A 19,243-nucleotide genomic window follows, 5' to 3' on the forward strand; every position below is an offset into this window, starting at 1 on the left:
TGGGGGATGTCTACACTGAGGAGAAGATACAATGGCTTTACAACAATTTTACTAACCCATTAAGTGCATCAATCTTGGCCCGACGGGGTGCAACATCACACTGATATGTGGGCTCATACTGCCCAAATTTGTTGTAAATTTGACGCGATTTTGTAAACTCTGAAGTAACATCACATACCTTCTTAACTTGATAAGCTTTTTTTCTGGCAGTGTATAATATCCTCAATGAGTTGCCCGTTCCCCTGGAACATATACCATACTTTCATCCCTCAACGATTTCCATCTACTGCTGGTTCAGCTGTTAATAGTGCTTTACTTTCGACTCTTGACAATTTTTTAGCTCTTATGGCAAATCTATGTTAGTTTGGTTGGTTGGTTGATTTGGTGGAAGAGACCAAACTGCGAGGTCATCAGTCTTGTAGGATTAGGGAAGGATTGTGAAGGAAGTTGGCTGTGCCCCTTCAAAGCAACCATCCCAGCATTTGCCTCAAGCGATTTAGGGAAATCATGGAAAACCTAAATCAGGATGGCTGGATGCGGGATTGAACCATCGTCCTCCCGAAGCAGAGTCCAGTTTCATCAAATTCTTGTTTGGTGTTGTATCATCATTTTCTTGTTCTAAATACTCAATCAGAGTTTCCTGAGACAAAACTGCTGACCGTTACTCACCTTGAGGAGAAATATCAGCACTACCAACATACACACATAAAAGTACGTACAAGATCCTGGCATACAGAACTAGTAGTTACTTTATCAGGGAAGTAACAGTGATACACAAGGGGAGGTAAACAAAGTAAGAGTAGGTCGCTCAGACCTACAAGATGAGAGGGATCTGCCTGTTGTGATGGCAAAGGGCCAGTAACTCTGTCACATAATTGTGTAGTTTTCTCGAGACAATTTTCTGTTTGATAAATATTTAATCACTTTGTTCTTCAACTACAGTTCACAGTGAACGAAATTAAATTTATTTTTTATGAGTCATTCATGGTGCAGCAATTTTCACAAATAGAATAATATGTTACAGTTGTACTTAATGAAAAGTGCACCACTGCTGGTATCAGTACATCAGGATGCAAGCATAAAATCATATTTAAAAATTGCTTGACATGTAATGGCAGTAATTCCTATATTGCAGAATTATAGGACAAAAAACACACCTAGAAGAAAAAGCTGGTTATGACCCAGTTCATGTAGAAAGGATACAAAGAATTTTGTTGTTATAACTACATTACATTTACAGCGGAGTGATGGTTATTTGATCAATGGCAAGTGTCTATCTACATATTAAGGAGCCCATCTAAAGTTTAACATCTACATCTACAGCTAGATCTACAGACATACTCCACAAGCCACCATACAGTGCAAGGCAGAGTGTATCTTTTACCACTACTAGTCCCTAGCTGCCCTGTTTCACTGCAAATGGAGCAAGATAAAACTGAATGTCTATATGCACCTGTACAACTACATCTACATCTACATCTACATCCGTACTCCGCAAGCCACCTGACGGTGTGTGATGGAGGGTACCCTGAGTACCTCTATCGGTTCTCCCTTCTATTCCAGTCTCGTATTGTACGTGGAAAGAAGGATTGTCGGTATGCTTCTGTGTGGGCTCTAATCTCTCTGATTTTATCCTCATGGTCTCTTCGCGAGATATACGTAGGAGGGAGCAATATACTGCTTGACTCTTCGGTGAAGGTATGTTCTCGAAACTTCAACAAAAGCCCGTACCGAGCTACTGAGCGTCTCTCCTGTAGAGTCTTCCACTGGAGTTTATCTATCATCTCCGTAACGCTTTCGCAATTACTAAATGATCCTGTAACGAAGCGCGCTGCTCTCCGTTGGATCTTCTCTATCTCTTCTATCAACCCTACCTGGTGCGGATCCCACACTGCTGAGCAGTATTCAAGCATTGGGCGAACAAGCGTACTGTAACCTACTTCCTTTGTTGTCGGATTGCATTTCCTTAGGATTCTTCCAATGAATCTCAGTCTGGCATCTGCTTTACCGACGATCAACTTTATATGATCATTCCATTTTAAATCACTCCTAATGCGTACTCCCAGATAATTTATGGAATTAACTGCTTCCAGTTGCTGACCTGCTATTTTGTAGCTAAATGATAAGGGACCTATCTTTCTATGTATTCGCATCACATTACACTTCGCTACATTGAGATACAATTGCCATTCCGTGCACCATGCGTCAATTCGCTGCAGATCCTCCTGCATTTCAGTAGAATTTTCCATTGTTGCAACCTCTCGATACACCACAGCATCATCTGCAAAAAGCCTCAGTGAACTTCCGATGTCATCCACCAGGTCATTTATGTATATTGTGAATAGCAACGGTCCTATGACACTCCCCTGCGGCACACCTGAAATCACTCTTACTTCGGAAGACTTCTCCCCATTGAGAATGACGTGCTGCGTTCTGTTATCTAGGAACTCCTCAATCCAATCACACAATTGATCTGATAGTCCGTATGCTCTTACTTTGTTCATTAAACGACTATGGGGAACTGTGTCAAACGCCTTGCGGAAGTCAAGAAACACGGCATCTACCTGTGAACCCGTGTCTAAGGCCCTCTGAGTCTCGTGGACGAATAGCGCGAGCTGGGTTTCACACGATCGTCTTTTTCTAAACCCATGCTGATTCCTACAGAGTAGATTTCTAGTCTCCAGAAAAGACATTATACTCGAACATAATACGTGTTCCAAAATTCTACAACTGATCGACGTTAGAGATATAGGTCTATAGTTCTGCACATCTGTTCGACGTCCCTTCTTGAGAACGGGGATGATCTGTGCCCTTTTCCAATCCTTTGGAACGCTTCGCTCTTCTAGAGACCTACGGTACACCGCTGCAAGAAGGGGAGCAAGTTCCTTCGCGTACTCTGTGTAAAATCGAACTGGTATCCCACCAGGACCAGCGGCCTTTCCTCTTTTGAGCGATTTTAATTGTTTCTCTATCCCTCTGTCGTCTACTTCGATATCTACCATTTTGTCAACTGTGCGACAATCTAGAGAAGGAAGCACAGTGCAGTCTTCCTCTGTGAAACAGCTTTGGAAGAAGACATTTAGTAATTCGGCCTTTAGTCTGTCATCCTCTGTTTCAGTACCATTTTGGTCACAGAGTGTCTGGACATTTTGTTTTGATCCACCTACCGCTTTGACATAGGACCAAAATTTCTTAGGATTTTCTGCCAAGTCAGTACATAGAACGTTACTTTCGAATTCATTGAAAGCCTCTCGCATAGCCCTCCTCACACTACATTTCGCTTCGCGTAATTTTTGTTTGTCTGCAAGGCTTTGGCTATGTTTATGTTTGCTGTGAAGTTCCCTTTGCTTCCGCAGCAGTTTTCTAACTCGGTTGTTGTACCACGGTGGCTCTTTTCCATCTCTTACGATCTTGCTTGGCACATACTCATCTAACGCATATTGTACCATGGTTTTGAACTTTGTCCACTGATCCTCAACACTATCTGTACTTGAGACAAAACTTTTGTGTTGAGCCGTCAGGTACTCTGTAATCTGCTTTTTGTCACTTTTGCTAAACAGAAAAATCTTCCTACCTTTTTTAATATTTCTATTTACGGCTGAAATCATCGACGCAGTAACCGCTTTATGATCGCTGATTCCCTGTTCTGCATTAACTGATTCAAATAGTTCGGGTCTGTTTGTCACCAGAAGGTCTAATATATTATCGCCACGAGTCGGTTTTCTGTTTAACTGCTCAAGGTAGTTTTCAGATAAAGCACTTAAAAATATTTCACTGGATTCTTTGTCCCTGCCACCCTTTATGAGCGTTTGAGTCTCCCAGTCTATATCCGGCAAATTAAAATCTCCACCCAGAACTATAACATGGTGGGGAAATCTACTCGAAATATTTTCCAAATTATTCTTCAGGTGCTGAGCCACAACAGCTGCTGAGCCCGGGGGCCTATAGAGACATCCAATTACCATGTCTGAGCCTGCTTTAACCGTGACCTTCACCCAAATCATTTCACAATTCGAATCTCCGTCAATTTCCTTCGATACTATTGCACTTCTTATCGCTATAAACACGCCTCCCCCTTCACTGTCCAGCCTATCTCTCCGGTATACATTCCAATCAGAGTTTAGGATTTCATTACTGTTTACGTCTGGTTTCAGCCAACTTTCTGTTCCTAGTACTATATGGGCGTTGTGACCGTTTATTAATGAGAGCAGTTCTGGGACCTCTATACTATACTATACTGTCTTTGCAGTCCTTATGCACAATTTAGATTCATGGCAGTAGAGTCTTCTACATTCAGCTGCAAATGCCTGTTCACAAATTTTTTTTTCAATAGTGTCTCGTGAAAAGAACACCGTCTTCCCTCCAGGGATTCCCATTTGATTTCATGAAGCTTTTACTTAATACGTGTTGATCGGATTGAATCTACCAGAAATAAATCTAGCAGCACACCTCTGAAACGCTTTGATGTCTTTCTCTAATTCAACCTGCTGGGGCACACACACACTCAAGCAGTGCTCAAGAAAGGATCACACACCTCTCCTATATTTTGTCTCATTGACAACTGAGCTACACTATCCTAGAAGTCTCCCAATAAAGTGGAGTAGATGATTCACATTCATTATGATTGTTCTGTATCATACAGCTTTGCAATGTTATGCCTAGATATTTAATCAATGTGACTGTGTCAAACAGCACATCACTAATACTGTATTTCAATGTCAGAGGATTATTTTTTCTCCTCATCTGCATTACCTTACATTTTTCTACTTTTAGAGCAAGCTGCCACCCATCACACCAAATAGAAATTCTGTCAGCATGTGCCCTCCTACAGTCACTCAATACTGACACTTTACACTACAGTGTAAAGAAAACTCTGCAGACTGCTGCTCACTCTATCCGTCAGATAATTTATGTATATAGAAAACAACAGGGGTCTTATCACACTTTCTGGGGACTCCTGACAACACCCTTGTCTCTGATGAACACTCACCACCCAGTGCAATGTACTAGGTTCCACTAATTAAGAAGTTTTCAAGTCACTCATATACCTGGGAACCTATGATGTATGCTTAGACTTTGTTAACAGTCCATAGCTGGACACTGTGTCAAACAGTTTGCAGAAATCTAGGAATACAAAATCTGCTATGGTTTGCAGGATATCATGTGAGAAAAGGGAAAGCCGAGTTTTGCACTGGTGATGCTTTGAAAATCAGTGCTGATTCATGAACAGAAGCTTTTATTATATTCAGACTTAAAACATGTTCAACAATTCTGCAGAAAACAAATGTATACTGGTCTGTAATTTTGTCGGTCCATTCTTTTACCCTTTGTAAACAGAGGAGTCATCTGCACTTTTTTCCAGTCACTGGGGGTGTTGTGCTGAGTGAGAGATTCACAGTAAATGCAAGCTAAGTGTGGGCTCAATGCCATTAAGTACTGTTCTCTCAGTAAAACTAAATTGAGACCTGGTGACTTATTTCTTTTCAGCTCTTTCAGGTACTTCTCAGCACCAGGAATGCCCTATTTCTGTCTTCCATATATAGTCACTGCGATGGTCAAACAATGGTATGTCTGTACAATCCTCCTGAATGAATGATTTTTTTTTTTTTTTAAATGGTAAATTTAAAACTTAACTTTCGTTTTGCTGTCTCTTACTGCCACACCAAGCTAGATAGAACCCTTAGTGATTTGAAGTTGAACTACAATTTTCTCGGTTTCTTGATGAGATCTTTCACTGAGGTATTGTGCAGGAAGATGTACATTTCATGTATTGATCCTTTTATACACACACAAACTTCAATTAACTTTTAATTGTCAACATTTACACATTCTTTTTTGACTGAAAATGCAACAATCTCTCCTTCGCAAAATTTCCCAACTAAACCATAATGGATCTTTTCTGTCCTTTAAACCACTTAGTCTGCATACTTTTACAGAGCTTGTTTTACAATCAGTTTAAGCTATTCCCATAATTCCTCTGTGTCCATCGGACCTGAAGCTAAATGATGTCCACTCATAGTCTGAACAGGATGCTAACAACTGCTTATCTGCTTTTTCCGGCATAAGTACTCTCCTAGCCTTGCAATGATGACATCAGTGGATTACTCCTATTCCCTTTCTTGGGTATTGCTGTGACTTGTGCAACTATCCTGTTTTGTGTACAGATCTTTCGTCAAGCAAGTGGTTGTTTATGATTCCTAAGTAACGAGCTATTGTATCAGCATACTCTGAAAGGAACCTGACTTCTATATAATCTGGATCAGAGACCTTCGCTTTCTTACGTGTTTTAATCTGCATTGCTGCAATAAGGATACCTAATTATATGTTACTCACGTTGGCAGTTGTTCTTGATTCAAATTCTGGAATATTTACTGTCTTTTCTTTCATGAAGCAATTCCAGAAAACCATTTTTAGTAACTCTGATTTAGTGGCATTGTCATCAATAACAACATCACCATTGTCACTGCGCAGTCAAGGTATTGATTGCATCTTGCAGTTGGTGTAGTTCACATACAACCAGAATCTCTTTGGGTTTTTTTGCCAGATTGAAAGAAAGAGTTTCATTGTGGAAACTATTAAAAGCATCTCACATTGACATTCATGCTGTATTTTCAACTTCCGTAAAACTCTGCCATTCTTGGGGATTTTGCATTCTTTTTAATTTGGCATGAATTTTTTGCTGCTTCTGCAACAGTGTTCAGACCCATTTTGTGTAGCATGGGGTACAGTACCATCTCTTTTTAATTTATTTGGTATGTATCTTTAAATTTCCATCAATACTATTTCTTTCAGTTTAAACCACATGTGGTCCACACTTACAAAGTGAATTTTTATGTGCTTTTTTAAATAGATGTATTTTTCGTTTATATTTGGTGGGTTTGGATATTAAGGATTCAGTCTAGCTATAAGAACCTTGTGGTCACTAATCCCCATATCTGTCATGAGCATGATACACTATTTGCTCAGAATTATTTGTTGCTAAGAGGTCAAGTATGTTTCCACAGCCATTTACACTTTGAATGGGCTCCTGAACTAATTGTTCAAAATTAGTTTCTGAGAAAGCATTCAGTACGATTTTGGGCAACATTTTATGATTACCACCCGCTTTAAACATGTATTTTTGCCAACATATCAGGTGTGGATTGAAGTTATCACCAACTATGAGTGGGGTACAAATTTACTGTTAAAATTTTGACATTCAAAGTGTCTTTACTTTTTACAAAGTTGATTCCAGTCCCTGCATGTTGAACAGCAGGCATTCATCATTGAACTTCAAAATATCACCTAGCCTAAGAAAACGCTGTGCACTCCTGCACTGCTGAGTGGAGATTTCCTTTGAATTGTTCTACAACTGTTACAGTAGAATCGAATAGCTGATAAAAACATTCAAACTTGAACCTGAGCTTCACCTACACCGGTTAGGTGTGTCCAAACAGTTTTGCAGTCAGACTCAATTTAGACCTCAATGGACACAACATTTTTAGACTTCAATTGACACATTTTTTTTGTCAACTGCAGTATCTAACTAGTCTTTTCAATATACATTCTTTTGCCTCATTGATTATTGGAGCATTTTACTTCAGCTTACATCAAGCTCTCAGTTTTGAGTGTAATTTAAGCACTACAGGTTTCTTAGTGGATGGTGGATCCAAGGACTTTGCTATGAATGCTTCTGCAACTTAGTCTTAACATTTTGATATTCGAAGTGTCTTCACGTTTTGCACAGCCTGGTTTCACGTCCTGCATACTGATTAGCCGGTGTTTGTCAGAGAACTTCAAAATACCACATAGCCTTAAAAAAAAAAAAAAATTTCTGGGTACAGTGCTGTAAATTGTAAACACTGCTTGTGCCCCACAAGTGAGGCCAGCAGTCCTCACTACTTCTGCCAACTGCCCATGTAACACGATGGACTCAGAAACAATGAGACAGGCATCATTGGTGCTGACATGAGCCACAATTTGAAGATCCTGCTTGGGAGATTCTCTACAGTCATGACTTCCACAACTGGGAACAACAAACATCTCTTCTCCCATTACTGGCAAAGCAATGTCAAAATGAACTAACTTTACACTAAATAAAAACATGTTACCTACTATTTTTTAATTATAATATTTCCAGTGCTTCCTAGTAGAAATGAAAGTGATTCATAAAATTACAAGGATGATTTCTGCAGACAAAAGAACTTTCAAACTACCAGAAACTATTTTGTATGTACACTCCTGGAAATGGAAAAAAGAACACATTGACACCGGTGTGTGAGACCCACCATACTTGCTCCGGACACTGCGAGAGGGCTGTACAAGCAATGATCACACGCACGGCACAGCAGACACACCAGGAACCGCGGTGTTGGCCGTCGAATGGCGCTAGCTGCGCAGCATTTGTGCACTGCCGCCGTCAGTGTCAGCCAGTTTGCCGTGGCGTAAGGAGCTCCATCGCAGTCTTTAACACTGGTAGCATGCCGCGACAGCGTGGACGTGAACCGTATGTGCAGTTGACGGACTTTGAGCGAGGGCGTATAGTGGGCATGCGGGAGGCCAGGTAGACGTACCACCGAATTGCTCAACACGTGGGGTGTGAGGTCTCCACAGTACATCGATGTTGTCGCCAGTGGTCGGCGGAAGGTGCACGTGCCCGTCGACCTGGGACCGGACTGCAGCGACGCACGGATGCACGCCAATACCGTAGGATCCTACGCAGTGCCGTAGGGGACCGCACCGCCACTTCCTAGCAAATTAGGGACACTGTTGCTCCTGGGGTATCGGTGAGGACCATTCGCAACCGTCTCCATGAAGCTGGGCTACGGTCCCGCACACCGTTAGGCCGTCTCCCGCTCACGCCCCAACATCGTGCAGCCCGCCTCCAGTGGTGTCGCGACAGGCATGAATGGAGGGACGAATGGAGGCGTGTCGTCTTCAGCGATGAGAGTCGCTTCTGCCTTGGCTGTATTGGCTGCAGATTCCTTGACTTGCGCCATAGGGTGGTGGGGTTTCGGGTTCCGCTGAATAGGTCAGGAGTTCACTACACTCAGCTGGCGGCTACACGGGTAGCGGAGGCTGTGTGGCATGGACTGGGCGGTTTTTTAGGTTAGAAGGCCTCGGGAAAGTGCGGGATGGGCTGCAATGTCAAAGGGTGCTTGGCAATTACAGGACATGCTTGGATCAAGGAACAGTCGGAATTATAGTTGTAAATTGTTGTAGTTGCGCTGGAAAAGTCCCTGAGCTTCAAGCGCTAATAGAAAGCACAGAAGCTGATATCGTTATAGGTACAGAAAGCTGGCTAAAGCCTGAAATAAGTTCTGCAGAAATTTTTACGAAGTCTCAGACGGTGTTTAGGAAAGATAGATTAGGCAGAATTGGTGGTGGAGTGTTGGTGTCTGTCAGTAGTGGTTTATCTTGTAGTGAAGTCGAAGTAGATACTCCGTGCGAATTGGTGTGGGTGGAGGTTATACTTAACAGCCGAATTAAGTTAATAATTAGCTCCTTCTACCGTCCCCCAGACTCCGATGATACAGTTGCGGAACAGTTCAGAGAAAGTTTGAGTCTCGTAACAAATAAATACCCCACTCATACGGTTATAGTTGGTGAGGACTTCAACCTACCCTCGGTATGTTGGCAAAAATACTTGTTCAAAACCGGTGGTAGGCAGAAAACGTCTTCCGAGATTGTCCTAAATGCATTCTCCGAAAATTATTTAGAGCAGTTAGTCCACGAACCCACGCGAATTGTAAATGGTTGCGAAAACACACTTGACCTCTTGGCCACAAACAATCCAGAGCTGATAGAGAGCATCATGACTGATACCGGGATTAGTGATCACAAGGTCATTGTAGCTAGGCTCAATACCATTTCTTCCAAATCCATCAGAAACAAACGCAAAATAATTTTATTTAAAAAAGCGGATAAAGTGCCACTAGAAGCCTTCCTAAAAGACAATTTCCATTCCTTCCGAACTGACTATGCGAATGTAGACGAGATGTGGCTCAAATTCAAAGATATAGTAGCAACAGCAATTGAGATATTCATACCTCATAAATTGGTAAGAGATGGAACGGATCCCCCGTGGTACACAAAAAAGGTCCGAACGCTGTTGCAGAGGCAACGGAAAAAGCATGCGAAGTTCAGAAGAACGCGAAATCCTGAAGATGGGCTAAAATTTACAGACGCGCGAAATTTGGCACGTACTTCGATGCGAGATGCCTTTAATAGGTTCCACAACGAAACATTGTCTCGAAATTTGGTAGAAAATCCGAAGAAATTCTGGTCGTATGTAAAGTACACAAGCGGCAAGACGCAGTCAATACCTTCGCTGCGCAGTGCCGATGGTACTGTTATCGACGACTGTGCCGCTAAAGCGGAGTTATTGAACGCAGTTTTCCGAAATTCCTTCACCAGGGAAGACGAATGGAATATTCCAGAATTTGAAACACGAACATCTGCTAGCATGAGTTTCTTAGAAGTAGATACCTTAGGGGTTGCGAAGCAACTCAAATCGCTTGATACGGGCAAGTCTTCAGGTCCAGATTGTATACCGATTAGGTTCCTTTCAGATTACGCTGATACTATAGCTCCCTACTTAGCACTCATATACAACCGCTCGCTCACCGATAGATCTGTACCTACAGATTGGAAAATTGCGCAGGTCGCACCAGTGTTCAAGAAGGGTAGTAGGAGTAATCCATTTAACTACAGACCTATATCATTGACGTCGGTTTGCAGTAGGGTTTTGGAGCATATACTGTATTCAAACATTATGAATCACCTCTAAGGGAACGATCTATTGACACGTAATCAGCATGGCTTCAGAAAACATCGCTCTTGTGCAACGCAGCTAGCTCTTTATTCGCACGAAGTAATGGCCGCTATCCACAGGGGATCTCAAGTTGATTCCGTATTTCTAGATTTCCGGAAAGCTTTTGACACCGTTCCTCACAAGCGACTTCTAATCAAGCTGCGGAGCTATGGGGTATCGTCTCAGTTGTGCGACTGGATTCGTGATTTCCTGTCAGGAAGGTCGCAGTTCGTAGTAATAGACGGCAAATCATCGAGTAAAACTGAAGTGATATCAGGTGTTCCCCAGGGAAGTGTCCTGGGACCTCTACTGTTCCTGATCTATATAAATGACCTGGGTGACAATCTGAGCAGTTCTCTTAGGTTGTTCGCAGATGATGCTGTAATTTACCGTCTAGTAAGGTCATCCGAAGACCAGTATCAGCTGCAAAGCGATTTAGAAAAGATTGCTGTATGGTGTGTCAGGTGGCAGTTGACGCTAAATAACGAAAAGTGTGAGATGATCCACATGAGTTCTAAAAGAAATCTGTTGGAATTCGATTACTCGATAAATAGTACAATTCTCAAGGCTGTCAATTCAACTAAGTACCTGGGTGTTAAAATTACGAACAACTTCAGTTGGAAGGACCACATAGATAATATTGTCGGGAAGGCGAGCCAAAGGTTGCGTTTCATTGGCAGGACACGTAGAAGATGCAACAAGTCCACTAAAGAGACAGCTTACACTACACTTGTTCGTCCTCTGTTAGAATATTGCTGCGCGGTGTGGGATCCTTACCAGGTGGGATTGACGGAGGACATCGAGAGGGTGCAAAGAAGGGCAGCTCGTTTTGTATTATCGCGTTATAGGGGAGAGAGTGTGGCAGATATGATACACGAGTTGGGATGGAAGTCATTACAGCATAGATGTTTTTCGTCGCGGTGAGAGCTTTTTACGAAATTTCAGTCACCAACTTTCTCTTCCGAATGCGAAAATATTTTGTTGAGCCCAACCTACATAGGTAGGAATGATCATCAAAATAAAATAAGAGAAATCAGAGCTCGAACAGAAAGGTTTAGGTGTTCGTTTTTCCCGCTCGCTGTTCGGGAGTGGAATAGTAGAGAGATAGTATGATTGTGGTTCGATGAACCCTCTGCCAAGCACTTAAATGTGAATTGCAGAGTAGTCATGTAGATGTAGATGTAGATGCCTTGGTGCCAATGATGGTCATAAGCATGTTTGGTGCCGTGCAGGTGAGTGCCACAATCAGGACTGCATATGACCGCGGCACACAGGGCCAACACCCGGCATCATGGTGTGGGGAGCGATCTCCTACACTGGCCGTACACCTCTGGTGATCGTCGAGGGGACACTGAATAGTGCACGGTACATCCAACCTGTCATCGAACCCATCGTTCTACCATTCCTAGACCAGCAAGGGAACTTGCTGTTCCAACAGGACAATGCACGTCCGCATGTATCCCGTGCCACCCAACGTGCTCTAGAAGGTGTAAGGCAACTACCCTGGCCAGCAAGATCTCCGGATCTGTCCCCCATTGAGCATGTTTGGGACTGGATGAAGCGTCGTCTCACGCAGTCTGCACGTCCAGCACGAACGCTGGTCCAACTGAGGCGCCAGGTGGAAATGGCATGGCAAGCCGTTCCACAGGACTACATCCAGATCTCTACGATCGTCTCCATGGGAGAATAGCAGCCTGCATTGCTGCGAAAGGTGGATATACACTGTACTAGTGCCGACATTGTGCATGCTCTGTTGCTTGTGTCTATGTGCCTGTGGTTCTGTCAGTGTGATCATGTGATGTATCTGACCCCAGGAATGTGTCAATAAAGTTTCCCCTTCCTGGGACAATGAATTCACGGTGTTCTTATTTCAATTTCCAGGAGTGTATTTACAAAATTACATATTGTAAACAGAGAGAATAGCCTTCACACATTCTGCATGGAATAATATAAACTGGTGCTAATTATGGCTGTGAATGAAGTGGTGAATCTCAAGCCCTGCCTTTTGTATGCTCACTTCTGATATCAACAATCCTTAAAAATATTTGTCAGTTTTTATACTGAACATTAAAAAAAAAAAGTAGTTTTGATGCCTTCCACTCACACACAATGACAAAAGAAGATTGATCTTAAAATGAAGAGCTACTGATGCCAGTAGTAAATGAGCACCAATTTAGTTTTTAAGCATATGAGAGGCAAAGAATATTCAGATTCGCAAAGAACAAACTTACCTTTGTACACCTGCAAGAGGTCAAAAAAGGCACGTAGTACTCTTTTTGAATTATCCACAAGCCCACGATACATATTCTCCGTCTGTTCCAGCTCTTGAAGTTTGCGAACCAAAGTGTCATTGCAGAGAATAGCTCTAGATAAACCCAGAGCATCAGCTGTGGCAGTACTCATGTTCTCTACCAAACGATGCTTCACTTTCTTCAGAATGATGTCCAAAGTCCGCCCTTGTTGTGGATCTGCATGAAGCTTGTTGTAATTTATTGTTACCTCGTCCTATAGCAAAAGAGTAATCACTTGAACAGGTGCCATATGAACACAGTCAATGACATGAAGAAGAAAATAAACAGGTCAGAATTTTTTTTTAAAAGACAGAGAAAAATTAAAAGCATCAAAGAAAAGGAATAGATTTAATGTAAGCAAAGTGAGTGGTGAGACCCAGCACATGTTGTAAAGCCACTTCCTTCTTGTGTAGTTCTGAGAAATCAGTGTCTGGAGGGAAAATCCATATGGTGCATGCAATGAAACAGACACCGAGGTCACGACTGTCATGTTGTAGAGTGTGCTCTGCCATAAAATATTGTGTGTTGCCAGTAACAACCTCTGTATACACCCGTTCATCCTAACTGATAACTTGGTTGTAGTTATGCCACTGTACAATTGAACTAGGTTTGCATAACAGCTGGCACACAACACCTGTTCTTTCACAGGTGGCTCTGCCTTTGTTAGTTTATGCTTTTCCAGTTACAGGGCTAGTGTAGGTGGTGGTTTTATGCAAGTCTTACAGTGGGGACAGACATAGGGCTAGGAGCCACAGAGTAAGGAAATGGATGCATAAGGGACTCAGGGTCTGACAAAAGACTGGTAGGGGGAGAGGGGGATGAAAAGCTATTCTAGGTGGGGTGGGTAAAATATCAGATGCAATGGACATCCTTTCACTCATTTCAGGACATTATTTAAGAAAGTCATAGCCCTATAAAAGTAGCTTATTAATACTTTCAAAACCAGGATAGTACTAAGTGACAAGAGGTATAGCCCTAAGTTGTTTTTGGAGGGATTAGCATCAACAGGATTGGATGTAATGAGCTGGGAAATCTGCTTTTGAACTAGGCTGATGGTATAGTTACAAACAGTGAAGACCAAAGTCATGTATTACTGTAAGGAGTCAGCATCTAAACAAAAATGTTTGCCTTGAATGCAAAGGCTGTATGGAAGGAAATGTTTGACAAGAAAAGGATGGAACTTTTATTTGTTTGTACACTTAATGTGAACAGAAATGTGTAGCTGCGCAAGGTGAACATGGGGCCAACATAAAAAAATGTGGCATCAAATATGGAAGAGGTCCAAGTAGAATTTAATGGGGAGAATGTATTTAGAGTTTCCAAAAAACTTTAAAGAGTCAACCTCACCATGCGTCCATAAGGCAAAGATGTCATCAATGCATCTAAACCGAACCAGGAGCTGAAGGCCTATGGATCCCAAGAAAGCCCCCTTCAAACAATCTCTGAAAAGGTTAGCATTTGCAAGGGCCATCGTGGTTTCCATGGCCACCCCTCTGGTTTGTTTGCAAGTCAGTCCGTCAGAGGTATATTAGTTAATGGTAAATACAAAGTTGACTAAGTTGAGGAGGAATGTTGCATGGGTTTGGAATCAAGTGGGTGCCAGTCGGGGTAATGTTCGGCAGCAGACAGACCATATGCGTGGGGAATATTGGTATAGAGTGAGGTGGCATCAATGCTGACAAGCAAAGTGTGTAGTGGTATAGGGAGAGATACAGATTTCAGACAATCTAGGAAATGGTTGGTGTCTTTAATATATGATAGGAGTTTCTAACCACCAAGGCAGAGATACATTCAGTGGGTACTTTCAAGAAAGCAGTTACAGGCTGGCCAGGGTGGTTGGGTTTGTGGGTCTTAAGAAGAGGCAAAAAGGTGGGAGTGCACAGATTGGGTGGGTTAAGAAATTCTTTGGATTGAGATGTTAGTCCGTGTGTGGGCCCTGAGGTTTTAAGTAAGGAATGTAGGTCTGTTTGTACCACAGGGTTAGGATCTTGGCGGCAGATAGATCCCTTGTCTGTCAGGAGGATAATCATGAAGTCATCAGTTTTTAGGATACAAAGTTCCTGGAATTCTGCAGAGGAGAAGTTAGGGTCATATTGTAGGGACCTCAGAAAGGGTGGTGGGGCAACACTGAATGTTACGAATTATCACAAAGCTTGTAAGATGTAATTTTGAGATAGTGGTGTTGGATCAAGTTGGGATTGTGGTTGGAACTCTTCAAAGCAGGGTTCAATGTCAGGTTGGTTTGTGGGATTAAAGGGACCAGACTACTATGGTCATTGGTCCCTTGTTCTATAAAAACTAAAACCACCCGAACAGAATAAAAAACGAACAACAGGAAAGACAGTAGACGAAACAGGACATGAAATACTCTCTAAGAGACCAGACAAAACAAATTAAAACACCCAGTGTGACGGTGGTTAGCCGACCGTAGAGAAAAAGAGGGAAATCCAACCACCAAGAACACTTTAAAAACTCAGTTTAAAATCAGAGGCTAAAAGCCAGAATCAACACTAAAAAACAAACACTCAGATTAAAGGATAAAAAACCCCTGCCCGAATAAAACACAAAACCAAGTCCACCATGGCAGAGTCATCTGATAAAAGAGCAGAGAGCGTGTCAGGCATTGCAAAAGTCTGCCTGAGCACGGTTAAAAGGGCGCACTCCGACAGAATATGGACCACCGTCAAGGACGCCCCACAACGACAAAGAGGGGGATCCTCACGACACAGTAAATAACTGTGCGTGAGTCGGGTGTGGCCAATGCGGAGCCGACAAAGGACGACTGAGTCCCTTCGGTTGGCTCGCATGGACGACCGCCACACAGTCGTTGTGTCCTTGACGGCACGGAGTTTGTTAGGGGTGGTCAGACCGCACCATTCAGCATCCCAAAACGAGAGAACTTTGCAGGGTAAGACTGCCCGCAAATCAGCTGCCAGGAGGCCAATCTCCAGAGATGGTGCACTGGTGGCCTCTTTCGCCAGGCGGTCAACAGTTACATTGCCGGGTATACCAACATGGCCTGGGGTCCAAACAAAGACCACAGACCTGCCACTACAGGCGAGAGTATGCAGGGACTCCTGGATAGCCATCACCAGACGAGAACGAGGGAAACACTGGTCGAGAGCTCGTAAACCGCTCAGGGAATCGCTACAGATAACGAAGGACTCACCTGAGCAGGAGCAGATATACTCTAGGGCACGAAAGATGGCGACCAGCTCAGCAGTGTAAACACTGCAGCCAACCGGCAACGAACGTTGTTCGGAATGGTCCCCTAGAGTTAGTGCATAACCGACTAGACCAGCAACCATCGAACCGTCGGTGTAGACAACGCCAGAGCCATGATACGTGGCCAGGATGGAATAAAAGCGGCGTCGGAAGGCCTCCGGAGGGACTGAGTCCTTCGGACCATGTGCCAAGTCAAGCCAAAGGCAAGGGCGAAGCACACACCATGGGGGTGTAAGCATAGGGCCCCGGAAAGGAGGTGGAACAGGGAAACACCCAAGCCAGGAAAGAAGCTGTTTGACACGTACGGCGATCGGACAACCCAACCGGGGCCGACGTTCTGGCAGATGAACGACTGACTGCGGGAAGAGGACACGATAATTTGGATGCCCGGGCAAGCTAAAAACATGGGCAGCATAAGCAGCCAGTAATTGTTGGCGTCGTAACCGTAGTGGAGGGACACCTGCCTCCACAAGTATGCTGTCCACAGGGCTGGTTCAGAAGGCACCAGTGGCAAGGCGTATCCCGCTGTGGAGGATTGGGTCCAGCACCCGCAAGGCAGATGGGGATGCTGAGCCATAAGCCAGACTCCCGTAGTCCAGACGGAACTGGATTAACACCTGGTAAAGCCGTAGGAGAGTAGATCGGTCGGCGCCCCACCTGGTGTGGCTCAGGCATCGCATAGCATTTAGATGCCGCCAACACGCCTGTTTAAGCTGCTGAATATGAGGCAGCCAAGTCAACAGGGCATCAAAAACCATCCCCAAAAACCTATGTGACTCCACCACTTTAAGAAGCTTGCCGTCAAGATAAAGCCGCGGCTCCGGGTGAACAGTGCGTCGCCGGCAGAAATGCGTAACGCAGGTCTTGGCTGCAGAAAACTGAAAACCATGCGCTACAGCCCAAGACTGCGCCTTGCGGATTGCGCCCTGTAGCTGACGTTCAGCAGCTGCAATGCCAATAGAGCTGTAGTAAAGGCAGAAGTCGTCAGCATACAGGGAAGTGGAGACAGTATTTCCGACGGCCGCACCGAGCCCGTTAATAACTATTAAAAACAGACACATGCTGAGAACAGAACCCTGTGGCACACCGCTCTCCTGGACTTGGGAGGAACTATATGAGGCCGCGACGTGCACGCAGAAGGTAAGATACGACAGAAAAAAGCGGATATAGTTCAGCAGAGGGCTCCGAAGACCTCATCCATGAAGCGTAGAAAGGATGTGATGACACCATGTCGTATCATACGCCTTCCGCATGTCGAAAAAGACAGCAACCAAATGCTGATGGCGGGCAAAGGCAGTACGGATGGCTGACTCATGGCTCACCACACCAGATTGTTGGCGGCAGAGCAGCCTGTACGGAACCCACCCTGAGACGGAGCCAGAAGTCCTCGAGACTCCAGTACCCAATTCAAGCGTCGGCTCACCATCCGTTCAAGCAACTTGCAAAGAACGTTGGTGAGGCTAATGGGACGGTAGCTGTCTACCTCCAAAGGGTTCTTCCCTGGTTTCAAAATGGGGACAACAAGACTTTCCCGCCATTGCGACGGAAACTCACCCTCGACTCAAATGTGGTTGTAAAGATCAAGGAAGCGTTGCTGGCAGTCCACTGAAAGGTGTTTTAGCATCTGAGAGTGGATGCTATCTGGCCCCTGGAGCAATATCAGGACAAGCGGCGAGGGCACTTCGAAATTCCCACTCACTGAATGGAATATTGTACAATTCAGGATGGTGAGTGCGAAAAGAAAGACTCCGAGGTTCTATCCACTCCTTAATGGAGCGGAAGCCCAAGGGGTAGTTGGCAGAAGTGGAATTCACACAAAGTGCTCTGCCAAGCGGTTTGCAATGACGTCGGAGTCAGTACAAACTGCTCCATTTAGTGAGAGCGCAGGGACACTGACAGGGGTCCGATAGCCATAGAGGCGGCGAATCTTGGCCCAGACCTGCAATGGAGTGACATGGAGGCCAATGGTGGACACATACCGCTCCAAGCACTCCTGCTTGCGTTGGCGGATAATGCAGCGGGCTCGCGCACGCAGCCGTTTGAAGGCGATAAGGTGGTTGATTGAGGGATGTCGCTTGTGACGCTGGAGCAGCCGCCAGCGAGCTTTAATCGCTTCAGCGATCTTAGGCGACCACCAAGGCACAGTCCGCTGCCGAAGGGACCCAGAAGAACGGGGAATGGCAGAGTCGGCGGCAGTAACGATGCCGGTGGTGACCGATTGAACCACTGCATCAATGGCATCGTTAGAGAGAGGCTCAATAGCGACAGTGGAGGAGAACAATTCCCAGTCAGCCTGATTCATAGCCCATCTGCTAGGGCGCCCAGAAGACTGACGCTGTGGCAGTGACAGAAAGATCGGAAAGTGGTCACTACCACATAGATTGTCATGCACTCTCCATTGGACAGACAGTAAGAGGCTAGGGCTACAGATGGAAAGGTCAATGGCGGAGTATGTGCCATGTGCCACACTGAAGTGTGTGAAGGCACCATCACTTAAGATCGAGAGATCGAGCTGCGCCAATAAATGCTCAACGATGGCGCCTCGACCTGTTGCCACTGACCCACCCCACAGATGGTTATGGGCATTAAAGTCGCCCAGCAACAGGAAAGGTGGAGGCAATTGAGCTATCAGAGCAGCCAGGACATGCTGCGCAACATCACCATCCGGTGGAAGGTAAAGACTGCAGACCGTAACAGCCTGTGGCGTCCACACCCGAACAGCGACAGCCTCTAAAGGTGTGTGGAGAGGTACAGACTCGCTGTGAAGAGAGTTCAGGACATAGATGCAGACGCCACCAGACACCCTTTCATAAGCTGCCCGGTTCTTATAATAACCCCGATAGCCATGGAGGGTGGGGGTTCGCATTGCCGGAAACCAAGTTTCCTGCAGAGCAATGCAGAGGAAACGGTGAAGGCTGATAAGTTGGCGGAGCTC

The 19,243-nt window shown here is 44.5% G+C and overlaps 1 protein-coding gene across 4 annotated transcripts in view; it reads right to left on the reverse strand.

Moving 5' to 3' along the window:
- LOC126356069 (PRKCA-binding protein) overlaps window positions 1–19,243 on the reverse strand; it is a 127,882-nt gene that overhangs the window by 63,998 nt on the left and 44,641 nt on the right. For all 4 annotated transcript variants that reach the window (XM_050006771.1, XM_050006770.1, XM_050006769.1 and 1 more), the window contains one exon: window positions 13,024–13,297. In XM_050006771.1, the coding sequence (XP_049862728.1) occupies window positions 13,024–13,297 (274 nt within the window). The remainder of the gene's footprint in view (window positions 1–13,023; window positions 13,298–19,243) is intronic.

The sequence above is a fragment of the Schistocerca gregaria genome, chromosome 3 (assembly GCF_023897955.1).
Source record: "Schistocerca gregaria isolate iqSchGreg1 chromosome 3, iqSchGreg1.2, whole genome shotgun sequence".
NCBI lineage: Eukaryota > Metazoa > Arthropoda > Insecta > Orthoptera > Acrididae > Schistocerca > Schistocerca gregaria.